At 40.1% G+C, this 17,363-nt stretch overlaps 1 protein-coding gene and 1 non-coding gene across 2 annotated transcripts; both read right to left on the reverse strand.

Moving 5' to 3' along the window:
* Positions 1–2,818: 2,818 nt before the first annotated feature.
* On the reverse strand, positions 2,819–2,901 carry TRNAL-CAG (transfer RNA leucine (anticodon CAG)). The gene has a single exon. It is a non-coding gene; the product is annotated as a tRNA-Leu (tRNA).
* A 7,170-nt stretch (positions 2,902–10,071) lies between these two features.
* Positions 10,072–17,016, reverse strand: LOC104372641 (carbonic anhydrase 1-like). The gene is made up of 5 exons (XM_086608716.1): positions 16,259–17,016; positions 15,851–16,048; positions 14,557–14,675; positions 12,023–12,118; positions 10,072–10,183 (listed from the first exon to the last, which is right to left on the reverse strand). The coding sequence occupies exons 1-5, from the start codon at positions 16,347–16,349 to the stop codon at positions 10,166–10,168; spliced, it is 522 nt and encodes a 173-aa protein (XP_086464842.1). The 5' UTR covers positions 16,350–17,016; the 3' UTR covers positions 10,072–10,165.
* Positions 17,017–17,363: the final 347 nt, after the last annotated feature.

Genomic DNA, 17,363 nt, shown 5'->3' on the forward strand with positions numbered 1-17,363 from the left:
CTCGTAAATGAGAGGCAGGGTGGCATCTGCTTTCTTAAGTTATCTACTGAATTTAGCCACTGGCATTCATCCTAAGTTTCATTGCAGGTGCCCATATGCATCTTCTGAATCCTTTCTTGTGCCTTTCCTTATTTGAAATATGAGTGCATTAATGCTTGTGCCATTCATTAATGTGTGGTCTTTCAGCAGAAATTAAAGATTTTTGTGACTTTTGTGTCACAGAAGCCAGCACATAAGTGAATACTGATTTAACTACAGAAAGAGCCACCGTCTTTTTAAGTATGTGGTCGAACTAGAGCCAACTGGTCCTGTGGTCAAAGCCAGGAGCATGTAGGTGAGATTAAGGAGGATGAGAGCAATTAGAAATTGAGCCCCCTCTTCTTCACCTGTGAGGAAAGAAAGGCCTTCTGGTTTGCAGCCTGGAAAACTGAATGTGTAGAAGGAGTTAACTTTAGGCCAAGGGCAGGTCACGTATCTGTCTCAGGGAGCATAGTGGAAGGTGTTTTTGGAAAGCTGTCATTAATGCTAGGTCTGCTTTAGGGGACTGAGCCACCGCAGGCATGGGACCCCTGCACAGAAACTCTGTTCTGTTCCTCACTTTGCATCACTTTTCTTTGTGGCTTTACAGTAGCCACGTTATGTCAGTATTTTCAAAATGGTACTTAACTCTGAGTCTAGCCATTTAAAAAGAAGCTTTTAATTACCTTCAAGTACTGACTACCAAAGAGATCTCCTAGTTAATGGAAGCTCCAGCCCTGTGGCAATGTGTGCCACTTCTCTCATGATGTTTAGAGATTTCAAAGCATAACCTTTGAGAACAAGGGTTCATGAGTAGCTCCTGAATCTTACCATTAGTCTAATCACCCCATTGGAATAACTATATAGAATCATAGCATCTTAGAATGGCTAGGGCTGGAAGGGACCTCAAAGATCATCCAGTTCCAACCCCCCTGCCATGGGCAGGGAGATCCTCCACTACACCAGCTTGCCCAAAGCCTCATCCAACCTGGCCTTGAACACTTCCAGGGATGGGGCATCCACAGCTTCTCTGGGCAACCTGCTCCAGTGCCTCACCAGCTTCAGAGTGAAGAATTTCTTCCGTATATCTAATCAAAATCTACCCTCTTTCAGCTTAAAGCCATTACCCCTTGTCTTATCACCATATACCCTTGTAAAAAGTCCCTCTCCAGCTTTCCTGTAGGCTCCCTTTAAGTACTGGAAAGCTGCTATAAGATTATCCCGGAGCCTTTTCTTCTCTAGGCTGAATAACCCCAACTCTCTCAGCCTGCCTTCATAGCAGAGGTGCTCCAGCCCTTAGATCATCTTCGTGGCCATCCTTTGGACTCGTTCCAATAGCTCCATGTCCTTCTTGTGTTGGGGACTCCAGAGCTGAACACAGTATTCCAGGTGGGGTCTCACGAGAGCTGAGTAGAGGGGCAGAATCACCTCCCTCCACCTGCTGGCCACGCTCCTTTTGATGCAGCCCAGGATACGATTGGCTTTCTGGGCTGCCAGTGTACATTGCCGGCTCATGTTGAGCTTCTCATCCACCAGCACTCCCAAGCCCTTTTCCTCAGGGCTGCTCTCAATCCATTCTCTGCCCAGCCTGTACTTGTGCTTGGGATTGCCCCGACCTACGTGCAGGACCTTGCACTTGGCCTTGTTGAACTTCATGAGGTTCTCACAGGCCCATCTCTCAAGCCTGTCAAGGTCCCTCTGGATGGCATCCCTTCCCTCCAGTGTGTCCACAACACCACACAACTTGGTGTCATCTGCAAACTTGCTGAGGGTGCACTCGATCCCACTGTCCATGTCACCAACAAAGATGTCAAATAGCACTGGCCCCAGTACTGACCCCTGAGGAACACCACTCGTTACTGGTCTCCACTTGGACATCAAGCCGTTGACCGCAAGTCTTTGATTGCAACTATCCAGCCAGTTCCTTATCCACTGAGTGGTCCATCCATCAAATCCATGTCTCTCCAATGTAGAGACAAGGATGTCGTGTGGGACAGTATCAAGTGCTTTGAGACAAGTAGATGATGTCAGTTGCTCTTCTCTTCTACCAATGCTGTAACCTCATCATAGAAGGCCACCGAATTTGTCAGGCACAATTTGCCAAGTCTTAGTGAAGCCATGTTGACTGTCACCAATCACCTCCTTATTTTCTATGTGCCTTAGCATAGTCACCAGGAGGATCTGCTCCATGATCTTGCCGGGCACAGAGGTGAGACTGACTGGCCTGTAGTTCCCTGGGTCTTCTTTTTTTCTCTTTTTAAAGATGGGGGCTATATTTCCCCTCTTCCAGTCAGCAGGAACTTCACCAGACTGCCACGACTTCTCAAATATGGTGGATAGCGGCTTAGCAACTTCATCTGCCAGTTCCCTCAGGACCTGCAGATGTACCTTATCAGATCCCATGGACTTGTGTACCTTAAGGTTCCTTAGATGATCTCACACCTGATCTTCTCCTACAGTGGGCAGTTTTTCATTCTCCCAGTCTCTGCCGTTGCCTTCTGTGACTTGGGCTGTGCGCAGCTGAAGCTCTTGCCAGTGAAGACTGATGCAAAGAAGTCATTGAGAACCTCAGCCTTCTCCATATCCTGGGTCACCAGGTCTCCTGAGAGGGCCTACATTTTCCTTAAATCTCTTTTTATCACTGACATACCTGTAGAAGTTTTTCTTGTTGCCCTTGATGTCCCTGGCCAGATTTAACTCTATCAGGGCTTTAGCTTTCCTAACCCGATCTCTGGTTGCTCGGACAATTTCTTTTTATTCTTCCCAGGTTACCTATCCTTGCTTCCACCCTAAAAGGAACTGTCAGAAGTGGGATTTGAACCCACGCCTCCAGGGGAGACTGCGACCTGAACGCAGCGCCTTAGACCGCTCGGCCATCCTGACGGGTTTGAATACTATTAGGTTTCAATATATAATCCTTATATTGTATATACTTGCAATATTTTTCTGTTGAATCATTTACTTGAATTTAGTCTATACTCCTTTCACATCTAAACCAACTTGCTGTAGTATCACAGAAATGAGATTTCAGAAACAGATCTGGAGCTTGATCTCCTGTACGTAAGTGTCTGGTCTTGCAACTGCTTGAGCCAAATACCTGTTTTCCACCTCCCTCTCATCCATCAGATATGCTCAAATGAGTTAAAATGTCACTAGAAGAAACATGCATACAACAAATGCTTGGAAGGAGGGCTAAAGGATCACAGGATAGGTCAGCAATGTTCATACCAGAGGAACTCAGGAGGCCAGAAGCAGGGTACGATGAGTGAAATAGGAAACAATTCTGTAGGTCTTGGCAGAGCTTTCCTTTGCAATAATTACCTAAAGCTATCTGGAGGCTTTCCCTGACCCAATAACAAAAGAATCCATGTTACAAACTTTGCTGTGGGATATGTAATGGAAATGCAAAACACATTATCGTTAGCTGGCAACCTTGTAAAATCCTGCCTAATGTAATCCTGCAGGAATTGTTCAAGGGCTGAAAGCACTCTGAATAGTTGGAGTATGACCATTTCAGGCATTCCTCTTGCATATGTGCATTTTCACAGACAGAAGACACAACGGCTCCATTGGACCATGCCTCCAAAGTATGTTGTCATTGCAGAAATGGCCTGTACAGTTCCATGAAGATAATTAAGAAATAAGGTTCTGTGAAAGGGTATCAGACCACTCTTCACAACAGTGCCCATCAATGAAAGAGCACATCATTTAGTGAGGGAAGGAGGGGGACATGGAGATCTGACCTCCCCCAGAGGACTGCAGGGAAACCCAACTGCTTGCACAGAGGCAGCTTTTTTCTCCTTGTTCTTCCTCATGGTGAACTTCCCCGATAAGACAGGGGTGGTCCTATTGAACCAGTTGCTGACAGCTTTTTGTGCCACTACTACCAAATCCGTCCTAACACATTTTTCAAGGGTAAATCTAAACGTTTCCTGACATCATTTTGTTGGCGTGCCAAGGCTTAGCGTCTCCTTATCATGAGGAAGCAGTTTGCTTCCAAGGGGCAGCCCCGATGACCAGATTGCCCTGGTCCTCAGCTCCCTTCTGATTAACACCCCTCCAGAAGGAGCGAATATGCAGCAGGGCAGGAGGGTGTGTGCTCTGAGGTGCCATTTATGAAAGTACTGTCAGTGTATGACTTGGTCTTTTATATTGATTCACGTTATTACGTCACTCTGGTGACCGAATGTCCCAGATAGAGATGAGGTTTTATTACACTAGATTTTGTCATGCAAGACACATTTTTTTCCCAGTCTTTTGGCCTCATTCACTGCTTTATCCTGTTCAACGTCAGTCAGCGGGCAGTTTGCTGATGATCTCAGTGAGAATAAGAGCAAGCCAAATCATCACCACAAATCCAACTTGCGGTGTCTCAGAAAAGCGCATCCTCGTACCGCCAGGATTCTTGCGTGGATCCGATGTGTCTGTCATCGAAAGGTCACGAACGCCGCCGAGGAAACTGTCTTACCGGGGCTGATGGAGTCACACTCACCTACACAAGGGTGAGGGGCTCAATCCAGGGCTCAATCCAGTGGGGTGGCCGCAGCCAGGACCTGGCCCAGGGGGTGCACAGCCGAGCCGCGGGTCTGGGTCCCGCACGCCCGGCCCCCGCAAGAGGTGGCTCCGCAGATAAAATAGGACGTGAACGTAATGGGTATCTAAAAGGGGATCATCAGGTGGCGATAGTTCGACGGTGAGGGAAGTGCTCGTTTCAGGCTGCAGGAACAGACAGTGCTGCTGCCAGTGCTCCCAGAACGGCTCGGCATGGTCCGGCACCCGCAGGGGAGACCCCCGGGACACCTCCGGGATGAGGGGCACCCGGTCCCTCGGGGGAGCAGGCGCCTTGTTGGCACTCGGGCTCCTTCAGTACCCTTCTGAGAGGAACCTCAGGCCTTTGGCTGACATGGTGCTGCAACCGATAGACCTTAAAGAAGTTGGTCGCAGTATACCGTACTGGTGGGAACTCAATTCCATAGGTGTATTTGTCCGGTACATATACTATTTAAGCTGATTTGACTCTAGCTACACTATGGTGAACTTTGTGGCACAATTTAGATTGTTGATTTTAAAAGTTTTTATAGTGTGATCTCTTGGTTACCTCAGAGCATTGCAAAAGACTTAATGGCTTCAGAAGTCAAAAAATAAATGCATTTTATTTGAGCTCTGTGCTAATGCAGAAAAACTTGAATAAGTCACGCAAGGAAGATATAACGCATTTCCACAGCATAGGCAACAATACACCATTAATGTGGCGGGATTTTTTCAACAAGTTTTTTCATTTCTTTTCTTTGATAAATAATGCAATCAAGAAATTCAGAATAGCTAGTAGGAGTGTTGATTTTGACAAGCAGTTTTACTTGAAAAATAATTGTAGAAGTTTCAAGATGTAATATTACATCCAGTCGTTTTCTAAATGGTCTACTGTGACTGATTTCAGTTTTAAGTTGTTTCTTCCACTGCCCAGCGTTGCTGTTAGCTTCTTCATGCCCCACATTTCCCATCCTGTGCCGTTGGGCTTGCTCAGCACTGCAGCCCTACATGGCTGCGCCTGTTAGAGACTGGATCACAGATGCAGATGATTTCCAGAAAGTCCTATGAAGGAAGTGAGACTTACAGACCCTACAGTAAAATCCCTAAGCTGTACCAGGAGCCGTTAATTAGGCCTCCTCAGACTATCTCATCTATAGGTTTTATCTGGGCATTCTCAAAGCATACTTATCAGTTGACACCTGTGTGGTTATAACACTACACTTCTTCCCTCAACATGAGAAAGAAGTTGAATTAGGAATGATTTTCTAAAGAAAAAAATGAATGTGGAACTTTAACAAATCCAATTTTGTCTTACAACCCCAACGAAGGACTCCTAGTTAAGTTGTCCAGCAGAGATCAAGATGGAAGGGGTTGCTGGAGCCTGACCTGAAGCCCATTCTGTTGATCAGATGCTAAATGCTAAGAGTAACTAATTTTTCCCAGCTGTGGAGCTACACAAGGGAACTCTATTTTAGCAGAGTTACTGTATTTTCAAAATCTTTGCAAGATGAGGAGAAGCTTAGCAGAAGTTCTCTAGATGAGTTGTGTCTGTGGTAGCTTCTATTTGCCTGTTTCTCTGTCTTTTGGGACTAAAAGTAATTTACCCTGGGGTTTGTCTATTGATGCACAGCACACAGATACCAGTATTTTCACATACAGATAAAATATGGAGCAGCAAATAAGACAATTCATTCTGGTAAAAGGCAGAAATGGTATTCTTAAAATAAGGCTTAAAATATTTATGTTCTTCTGTGTAATTTCCTCTAGACTTTGGCACTGAGATATCGCCCCTTCAGACTACTGCACTGGGTAATTTTCCTTTCCATCTCTTTTATATTGCCAGCAAGTACCATTAGACGTCAATATAGAGATAGTTTTATGTCCTAAAATAAAATTCTGTTTTTATTTTGTTCTCTTTCTCTGCTATAAAGATAAGAGCTCTCTCCTTCACTCCTAGTCAGTCTAGAGAGACTATGAAATGATCTTTCCTTTCCTTGATCAAGTCAAGGACATTTCCTTTGCCTTACTGTTTCCTAGACTATGAATTGCTTATTCATTTTCTTGATTCTTATAATCAGATCCATTTGATTTTCACCGTTTTTCCCATTTGATATCTCCACTTTTATTTTATTAAAGCAATTTTCTGGAGGAGCTACACAAAAAGAAGCAGAGTGAAGTCATTTATGCTGGAGATGAACTTGAGACAGACTGGTAGATCCAGCTGCCTACTTCGTGTCACCCTTGTGCACATATGCAAAGGTCTCCAACTGATTGAACTCACAGCTCTGCAGCTCAGACCAACTCTAAACCTGAAAAATTGCAAGATATAGCTCAGGACACTAGTTAGAGAGCTTTTTAAAGAGACTCTGAACGAAACAGCTCCTTATAGGAAGTTATTGTTCTGCCTAACAGATTTGTTCCCATATCTTGAATGTGTGCCTATTTGTCATCTCTTTGTGAAGTTCAGGTTTTTTGCCATCGCAAGGAAGACGCGACTGATGAAATCAGTGAAATTGATATAGCTGTGTCTCTGTTCTCACTTTTCCCAAAAGCACCATCAGATATTTTTTTTCTGGAGAACTGAGAGGAGTGGAAATTATTATCTTCCTTGGATATTAGGAAAAAATTTTTTACCATGAGAGTTGTAGAACACTGGAACAGGTTGCCCAGAGAGGTGGTGGACGCTCCATCCCTGGAGACATTTAAGGCCAGGTTGGACAAGGCCCTGAGCAACCTGATCTAGTTGGAGATATCCCTGTTCCTTGCAGGGGGTTGGACTAGATGACCTTTGAAGGTCCCTTCCAGCCTTAACCATTCTATGATTCTATGATTCTATGATTCATGGCAGTTAAAGGGATGATGCAGTTGTTGCACTAAGGCAGAGACAAGTGGTGTGGTTTCAGCGTTGCTCATTAAGAAGGTATCAATTACCCAAGGGAATTATTGGCCTCTCTGTAGCGTTTTTTATAAGCTTATGAACAGAAAGAGGCATTTTACTAACTCTGCTGAATAAGGTAATAGGAATAGGTAATTGCTGACGAGGACAGCAGGAATAGCTGACTGAATGTTGATTTGTCTGCTTTTTAATCAGCATAGAAGTAGAGATTGCTTTTGAATACTGAGCTACTCATTCCTATGCTTATGGGTGAGCTCCCATTTTGTTCATGATTCTGCATCAGGGATTGACATTATAACAAATAATAACATTTGACATAACATTAATGACATAATAACAGTCAAATAACATTTAAGTTACATAATGGGGTCAACTGGAAACCTGATTTCTGTTCTAAGGCTTTATGTTGTTCCTTGTAGAGTCTGACCATGTCTTCCTCAGAACTTTGCCATTGCTGGCTTTTAAATAATTCAGTTGTCGCTGCGGAGCTGTTTGCAAAGCTGAGTACTGCTCTGCATGAGAAATAGTGAAACTGGTGCCGTAAGTATGTGACTTAAATGTACAGCCAGGTGCTTTATTTTTCCATGAATTTATGTCTACTCATTCTCTATTAGATGCTGCAGGTGAAATAAAACAGCAATTATCACACAATTTCTTTGAAAACACTGCTAGCATAGCACTGTTACAATACTGTTTCATTTCAAGGTACTTTCTTTATTAATTTAATTTCAATCAAGCATATATCAGCTAAATTAGAAAAAGAAACTGTTTTTATTAGCCAAATCAACAATAACCCATTAGTAATTGCCCTTAACAGCAGGAATTTCATTGCAGAAAACAACAGACCTGTCATTCAGTTGCATAAACTCTCCTTGCGGGAAGCTGAGTACCGATTAATTTCACTCCGAACAATTACTTTGCTTCTTATCGCCATGGTTTGCTTAATACATCAGAAGGAATGTGAAGATTCATTAAAGTTTTTTAAGTACATTTCACTGTTAAAAGTCATGCATTAAAACTCATTTGTTTCCTACCACAAAAAAGATATAGATTAATTCCAGTAAAAGCACTAGCTGAGTGCCACAGTGAATTACAACAGCTTCTGGCAGGACAGGAATATTGCAGCTAAGAACACATGAACGTTCTCATTTCTCTGGTAGATTTTTCCACGATCTTTGTTTGGATGTGTTGCTTTTGATGGGCAGACTGTGCTCCAGATTTGCTTTGGGTTGTCTGGAATCAACATCTCACCACTATCAGGTGTTGGGTTGCTGGTGATTGCTCAGTATGGGACAAGGTGCTTCCCCTTCAGTAGAAGACAGGATTGTGCTGAATTGAGCCAGCGAAATAGGATGAGGAAGGAGGGGGTATATTTAGCTTTGCACTTATATACTGTATGTCAGTGAGAAATCGTTATACTTCCGAACTAAATTTTTATTAAAAAAAAAAAAAGCTTAATAATATTGAATTAATCCAGTGGTGAGTCAGAATTTACGCTGCCACATAAGTACTGAAACAAACAATGATCTTTGAATATTCTATTCACCCCTATATTCAACTTAAGACAGTGGTACCACTGAGTTATCAGCTATGTAAAAAAATCTGAGTTTTCATAAATCAAAAATATCATTAATTGTGAAAGTAAAAAGCAATGCCTTAGAACTAATTCAACTTTGCTTTAAACATTGCTTTTTATGTTAAACTATTTATACCTAATTTCTGTCTCTTGAATACACCAGTTAACACCTTGTATGAATGCTAAGGATCCTCATAATACCCAACTCATTTCTACATGCGTGCTTTTTATTTTCAAAGATTCAAAGTACTTAACTAGCCTTATCTGGAAAGATATTAATTCAAACACCTTTGAAAGGACAAGTGGCAATAATTTAACTGCATAAGATGGTTTCATAAAATCTTAGAATGGGAAGAATACTTACTTCAATAAGGCCAATGAGTCCTACAGACATTATTAGGAAATAATGCCATAATAAAGCAATTGGTACAGCTCCTAAACACTCTATGGTGGAGAACTGAATGGAGAACTACACTCTGGCTATTTGATTTTATAGCACATCACAAAACTCCCTGCTCAGGCAAGTTTTTGGCTAGGATTTAATGACAATATGAATTTCTTTTGGAGAGTCTTGTAGGAATGAAGATGAGAAGAACTCAGCTTCCTGTCTGGCTTCTGCTTTGGGAAACACAGCATTGTAAGGAAGTTGAAATAAGCAAATAGCCTTTCCTGGAGCAACAGAAGCAAATCCACCAATCTGAAGTCATCTTATCTTGATTCCCACAAGACTTTGTGAGATATGAGTAGCCTAACTTGGCTTAGGAAGAATTGTAAGTGTTTATTAAAAGCAATAATGTGGTGTAAAGGTAGTACTCATTTTACAGTAAAAATGAGACAAATAAACCTAATGAAATGCAGCAATGCAATGTAAAGCGATAATGTTCCTGAAGCTAAAAGACAAGAAGGGTCTTGTTCCTTGTAACACTGTACTTGCTCTGAGCTGATAATAATTGGCTCTTTAAGGATCATCCAGATGACACTCTCATGGAGGGGAGAATGAGTCAGAGAGCCATTGTAGGTCCAGTAATCCAAGGATTTAGGCAGTAGGTTTGAAGGATCAAAATCAGAAAAGGGAGCTTGCTTACCTTGTGGAAGATACTCTGGCTTAATGAAACCCATGAGTAAGACAGGATTTACATCTCAGGCTACAAGAGAGTGTGTTCCTAAATCAGAGGAGGTAATTTCAAAATGTTAGTGTTTTCTCATAGCATCAAAGGTGAGTTGCTCATCCTGGTGATAAGTTTGACACTGAAATACATCTAGGCTGGCAGCACTGAAAATAAGCAGTGTTACTCTAAAAAACCAAACAAAACCCAACTTCCTCCCAAATGGTATCAGATAACAAAGAGTTCTGTCATTACTGGCTAGAGTTGTGTGGGTGTTTTTTTTCAAAATACTGAACTCTGTGCTCCTGAACAAGTGAAAAAGCTTTAGCGTATAATTAATTTTCAGCTGTCTGTTGAGGCTAAAGGGAGGATCCACACACGTTGGTAATGGTTGCATGTTCAGGGCCAAAGTCTACATTCCTTTCTAAAATGCTGTGAGAGATGCTGTATTGTATTTTTAACATGCTTCATGAAAATTCTGATACTCACATTCTACCTCTGCTTATCTTGTGCCTTTATGAGAGGCTCAGTGGGAACAGTTGCTGCTTTACAAGACAGCTTAAGAAAAGTGCAGTTCTGATGTTGTTTCTTTTCCTTTTTTTTCTTTCTTCAACTGAGCAAAAATTCAGTTTGGTTATTATGAGGCTGTTCCGGTGGTGGAAGCCAGGGGCAATTTTAAATAGACAGACAGATGGATGGAAGTGTAGGATTAGGCAGGAATCAGGAACTGTGTACTCTTACTCTTACACAAAGAGCCCATAGCTGTCTACAGGGTGGAGCCCAACAATATGAAATATCTTCTGGGATCCCATAAACTCATGTCCAGGAGCATGCTTTCAGCTCCTCAACACCCTCCTTCAGCCAAATTTCTGCATTATTCTGAAGTCTTCAAAAAGGCAGATGAGAGACTGTGTAGATTTTAATTTAACTGCTGTGTTTATTATCATGATCAGGCGTGATGATGTTTACCTTGGTCTTTACTGAATCCAAGGCCTTCAAGACATCCTTTAGGTTTTTATTGCATAAACCAAGCTCTAAATAAAAAAATACTTTAAAATCCTAAATAGGTAACACTAGTTTTATTCTAACAGATTCAAGAATAAGAATATGCTTTATAAATGTTGATTAGTTTAGCTTTGCAAACCCACATGAATGTGACAAAATTTAGAACTTTTGAGGAAATAACAGGAAGTTTTGCTTCTGCTTTGCAGAGTAATGCAAACAGGAGTGCAAAAATAATCTGTGGTTCAGAAGTATATGTACTTTGATCATATGTGTTTATCCTTGAAATTCACTTTGAAAGCATTCTGAGAGATGGTTTTGCTGGTATCTTTTTTCAATGTGAACTATGAGTAATGATATTATAGCAGCATATAATATATAATATTATTTTATTTCCTTAATATAACAAAGTCCTTAACAATAGGGAATTCTTTTTCCAGCCTCAGTTGGTTTTGAAAGGCTAAATATGTAATTTGCATGGATTCAAGATTTCTTGGAGTTCTGATTTAGAATTTTCTGGTCTGATTGATAGTACTAGCACACGTGACTCAAAACGTCATTCTGTGAAAGTTCACATCACTGTTAATGAAGTGAAAAGCAAATATGAAAGGTGTGAGCATTGCCTGTTACAAAGGTGGACGAAACACCACAAGCTCACTAGCGCTCATGCCTTTAAAGCACAGCTCTTCTTGAAAGCTCCGTGGATGAAATAGGGATTTTGGTATAATGCCGATGTAGAAGCATAGGCAAAGCTGGCAACATCGACTAAATCAGGATAAGAGACAGTTACCTCTGCCAATTTAACAGAAAGATGTATTTTTCCTAGTCCTCACCACTGACTGCAGTTTTGATAAGGGATGAGACACACATGTTTTCAGTATGTCAGTAGCTGACCTTCAGGAAAACAGTGACAATTGCCAAGCCATCCGGCTTGTTGAAAGCCTCAGCTACAGTTGAATACTTGTCCAGGTTCCAGTGAGTGAGATGAAGCTAAAAAGCAATGGACAGCATCATTTTTGCTGATTCTGTTACAAGGAAATGCCACAATTAGAGTAAAATAGAAACGCCACTCTGGACTCGTAGAGTCTGACCGTGAAACTGAGAACGTGCTTGTGAACGCCTGCAGGTTTATGATGTCACAACTTTAAAGGGATATATATTTTTCTAACTCTACTGCTAACAGTCTCCTGTGCATGCCTTAATTTCCGTGTCTTTAAAAATGTAATACATTAAATAGCGTTTTGAGGAGCATAACCATTTTATTACACATGGTGCACTGTTTATTCACAATAGTCCCATTTGCTGCGAGAGGTTGATGGTATGCCCATGAACATCACGGCTGCAGATGGTTTATATTCAACATAGATATTTCAACAACTTTACAGTTTTGACAGTATTTGTTTTCATAGAGTTTTGAGGAACTTTTGTTCATCCTAGTATGTTGCTTATCATATTTTGAGCTACTTTTCATGTGAAATACAAATGTCCAAAAAACTTACAGAACTTGGAAATCATAATAATTTCTTTAAATGCCTTCTCACTTATGAATATGCTTAGCAATTCTTTATCAGCTGTGTAACTCTGTGGCAATAGTCTAGCCCAGGATTATTTGTATAATGTTTCAGAGACATGGTCACAGAAAATATGAAAACTTCTTAAAATACAAGGAGATTCTAAAATATAAAGACAGAACATGGAAATTACCCTATAATGCACATACATTTAAAATTCTGATTTAAATCAGATTTAAAAAAAAAATCTGTTACTTTAAAAATCTGAATTCCTGTCCTTTCAAATTAATAAATTAATTAGCAAACTAATAAACACTTAATCATGTGCTGCTTAAACACAGCTGAAGTGCACTATCTCTTTACAGCAGAAAGCAATTCTAAAGGGACACCCCTTTCTTATCTTGGCTGTATCAAATGTGGTAGCTTTAGCACTCTTAACAGCGGAAAGTTTCCTATTAGGAACACGCTTCTGGCTGCGTGTTCCTAATGCCTCAATTAAAAACGTATCATCCATCTCATTAGATTGTCATGTTGTAAGGTTCCTAAAATCTAAAAAGCTGCCAAAGATAACATTATATGGATTGAACATGAATTGTTTGTTGGCGTGTTGGTGAGCATTAGCAGGACGCTAAGACATTGGAAAACAAAAAATCTGTTACTTTAGAGATGTTTTTTGATTCTTGTAGAACAGACCTTGCTTCATTATCTGAAGGCATTTAATGCACTTGACAACCACTGGGGCTCTTATTAGATAACTTTTTTATCTCGTTCTCTTCATTAATTTCTTCTGCATTTTCTTCTTATTTGCTTGCTGTTCTTGAAAAGCCAGGAAAAAACACCTTAAAGTGATCAGCATGCTTGCAACTTTGAGGAGCTCCAGCTACAATTATAGTGGGCATTGGGTGATGTCCCAGTTTTAGCTGGGACAGAGTTTTTTTTTTTAACAGCCAGAAGAGCTCCCTGTTTTGGTTTCACTCAGAGGCTCACTCTGAGAAGAATGTTGATAGCAAGCTGATGTTTGTGGTTGGAAGTGAAACTCCAAGGACTTTTCAGTGTGCGGAGTACAGAAACACGGCAGGATAAGGGGGGAGCATAGCTGGGACAAGGGGGGCACGATTCCCCTTGTCATTTGTGTGGAACTTAAGACTGAGGGCCAAACTGGCCAATTAGTATTCCATATCATGCAGCGTCATGCCCAGTATAAAAGCGAGGGTCAGCCGGGAAGAAGGGCTTTTGCGCTTTTGCTCTTTTTGCACTTTTGCTCTTTTGCGCTTGCTGCGCTGCTGCTCTGCTGTTTTTTTTTCTTTCTCTCTCTCTCTTTCTCTCCCTCTCTGCCCCTCTCTATTTCGGGGCCTCGCGTTCGTCCGGGATTTGCAGTTTTCGGGACGAGACGGGCTTCGCATACGAGGGGTGGTGAGCACCTACATTGTATTAAATCATCTGTATTAAATCACTCTTATCTCAACCCACGGGTTTCACGTTTATCCTTTAATTCTCTCCCTCATTCCTGGGGGTGGGGGAGGGGGAGTGACCGGCTGTGTGTGGGGCGGTTCAACATAACCCACGACAGGTGATTAGACTCTCTAAAAAGAAGCTGATTTAGCCTTAGGCTGAATGTACTTGCACAGCTGACCTTTTTAACGTTTAGCAGATGTTTCTTTTATACCTGCACCTTTCAGGCCTATTTAATTATTTAAATATGGATTTAGATTATCTAAATTTAGATGAATAGTTACTCACCACAATACCCAAGTAGCTTTTGCAAAGTCAACTTTGCCCTTGCAGAGATGGTATTGCTTTTGCAAAATAAAATAATTATCAAAGCTCTCTACATACTTTTTTTTTTTTTTCCCTAGAGATGATCTATGTGACCAGACTTTGAAAACTTGACTTTGACTTTTCTTTCATTGAGTCTACCTCTGAGGCATATTTCCTTCCATCCACTGTGTGCTCTGAGCCTTGCTTATCCGTTTGGCCCCAATGGAAATTAAACTGCCACAATCTGTATGTTCCAGTAATAGGTCCACCTATCAGCACTGCAAATGCGTGAAGTAAGGTAAAAACATTAATCGATGAAGTCTTCCTGACAGGCAAGTTATAGAGTTCAAGGATTCTATAATGTGCAAGCAGTTTTCTCCATTTTAACATGTTTTGATATTATATTATTTTTAGAAATTTGGAGAAAAAAAAACACAAACAAACACAGTTTGTGCAGTTAAGCCGAAGTTACCGAAGATTTTAATTCTATGTATGTATATGAGTGAATTGGTTATAGTAAATCTGCAGTGTCCTCAACATAGTTCCAAAATTCAGGTGAAACATATGTGAATACACCTTCTACTTCAGAGAGAAAACAAAAGGAAAAGTAATGTAGAAAAGCAGCAATTTGCCAGAAACAGTAAATAAATTTTAATAACTGCAGAAGAAACAGTCCTACCTCATGGAATTCACTTCCCACTAAAATTTGTATTATTTATGACAGTATTTTAAAGACCTCTTTCTTTACAGAAGTAACAGTTATAGCTACTTGTTGTTTTCTGAATTTAGATTATGAGATGCCACAGGTATACTGAGATGTTATTGACACTTTCTATTTGTCATTATCATTAATTCATTGCTTACAAGCACATAAATGTGTATTGATTACTACCGTGGAGACAGGCACCTGTAATTGCGCATGATGCTTAGAAATATGTGCCTGGAGTTCTCGCAGCACTTGTGATATTATACACCAGCACATCTCCTCCTTTGCTTTCAAGGCAGTAACTCTCTAAGGAGAAAACCTAGTCCAGAGTGATTTCATACAGAGTTATACTGTGAGTAATTTTTACATATCTATAAATCTCCCACCCCATGTTGATTTAAAAAAAAAAGACACAATTGAGTAGCTGCGTTTGGAAACTCTCCTCCTACTTTCCTCTCCCCAAATTAGTGATTATCCTGGAGATTTCCTACGGGGAAATTAATAGTCCTTTTGCCATTAACACAAGAGCACTTGCCAACAAGTCCTAATTTTAAAGAATATAATTTGGATCTTCTGTGACACTTAAAAGGTGTTGCCAACTAGTATAACAAAATTAGCAAGCATACCCTAATCTATGCAAATACTCCTAAAAGGCAACTAGTCTTGTTTTCTATATAAACTAGAGAAAAAGTGAATGAAAAGAGAAAATGTCTCACATTCGCCTCTCCAGATCCCCTTTTTACTAACCTGATTGATTGTCCTTATGCTCAAAATTCATGTGGAATGAACATCCAACTTTGACAATCTCTTTGCATGTGGAAGATTTCCAAGTGATTCCGAGAAGCCCCAGAGATGCATCTTTTTTGACTTCCTTGGTTTTAATATCAATAGCAGATTGATGGTCTCTGTTGGCAATAGGGTATAACTTGTGCCAGTGGTCAGGCCCTAAAATAAATAAATAAATAAGTGAAGTTTTCTACTTCGAATTCTGTATTAATACTGATTTGATGACACTTTCCCTTGGAAGCAATTGAATACATAATAAAGATACTTGGTATGTTAATAATCCAAGTAATTCTGAAGAATTTTTATAAGAAAAAGAGCTATTTAATGTATTACAAATAAATCTGATTTTCTATTAAAGGTAGCTCTTACCATTGTCGCCTTGATAACTCCAGTTCAAACTTGCCATTTTTTTCTCCTTGTAAGGTACTGTTTTCTTTAAAAAGATACTACTGGTGCTCATGAAAGCTATTAAGACAAGATCTCTGCTTTGATTTTCTTCCAAATTCCTAACTTTTGCCTGGGCTTTTATGTGCCTGCTTAAACAGTAAAGACAGTAATATTTTCTAACTAATGTTTATTGATTTCATATGATTTCAGAATGGCATGAGAAATTGTGATAAGAGAAAGGATTGTAATAAAGAAACAGTGTGGTTTGCAATCCGTTTACTTTTTGATTCAGTACATATATGAAGAGAGATATGAGTTAGATGCCAAATAAAATATACATCATTCTAACTGTTCAAATGTTGTCCAAAGACCTTTACACTAAATTGTCGCAATCCAAAGAATGATTATGGTATAAAAGTGTAGATCACACAGAAAGCCTTTTTGAAAATCCGTGTCAATGATTTAAGACATCTATCTGTGGATTTTAGAACATTAATTTTGACAATCACTAAAAGATAATCAATCTCAGGAGCTTTTAGTGGTGGAAAACAAATAACAATGCCAGTGTGCAACAAAATGGTCAATACGTTACTAAATACTATATTAATATGACTAGCAATGCTCTCATTAATAAAAGAGGAAGTCCAAAGCCTCCTAAGTCCTACAAGCTTCAGATGTTTTGGGAATGATCTCAAGCCATTTTTGTACTGCTGGGAATCTTCAAGGCAATCTTCTTGGGAACTGATACCTGATTAAGTGCATGATTGAAGTCCAACTTCCAAAGTTTTCTCCTGAAGTAGGTCCTGTCTTGTAGTTCAAGAATATTTGCACACAATCACTTATTTCTTCAGTAATAAGATACCATGTCCTGACTCTCTGTTAAAGCTAAAATCTACTAATACATGTAGGATTTTGCCTGGCTTAACTCTGTCTCGTACATGCTTAAAAGCAGGATTGTATTTTTAGAACCATATGCTTGACAAGTACTGCAGCATAGTTAAATAGTTGTGGTATTATCTATAATTGTAACCATTTGAACGGAGTGTATTTCTATATAAAATAAGGTTTATCACAGACTATGTAAGCA

This window comes from Tauraco erythrolophus, chromosome 3 (genome assembly GCF_009769465.1).
Source record: "Tauraco erythrolophus isolate bTauEry1 chromosome 3, bTauEry1.pri, whole genome shotgun sequence".
In the NCBI taxonomy this organism is placed as follows: Eukaryota; Metazoa; Chordata; class Aves; order Musophagiformes; family Musophagidae; genus Tauraco; species Tauraco erythrolophus.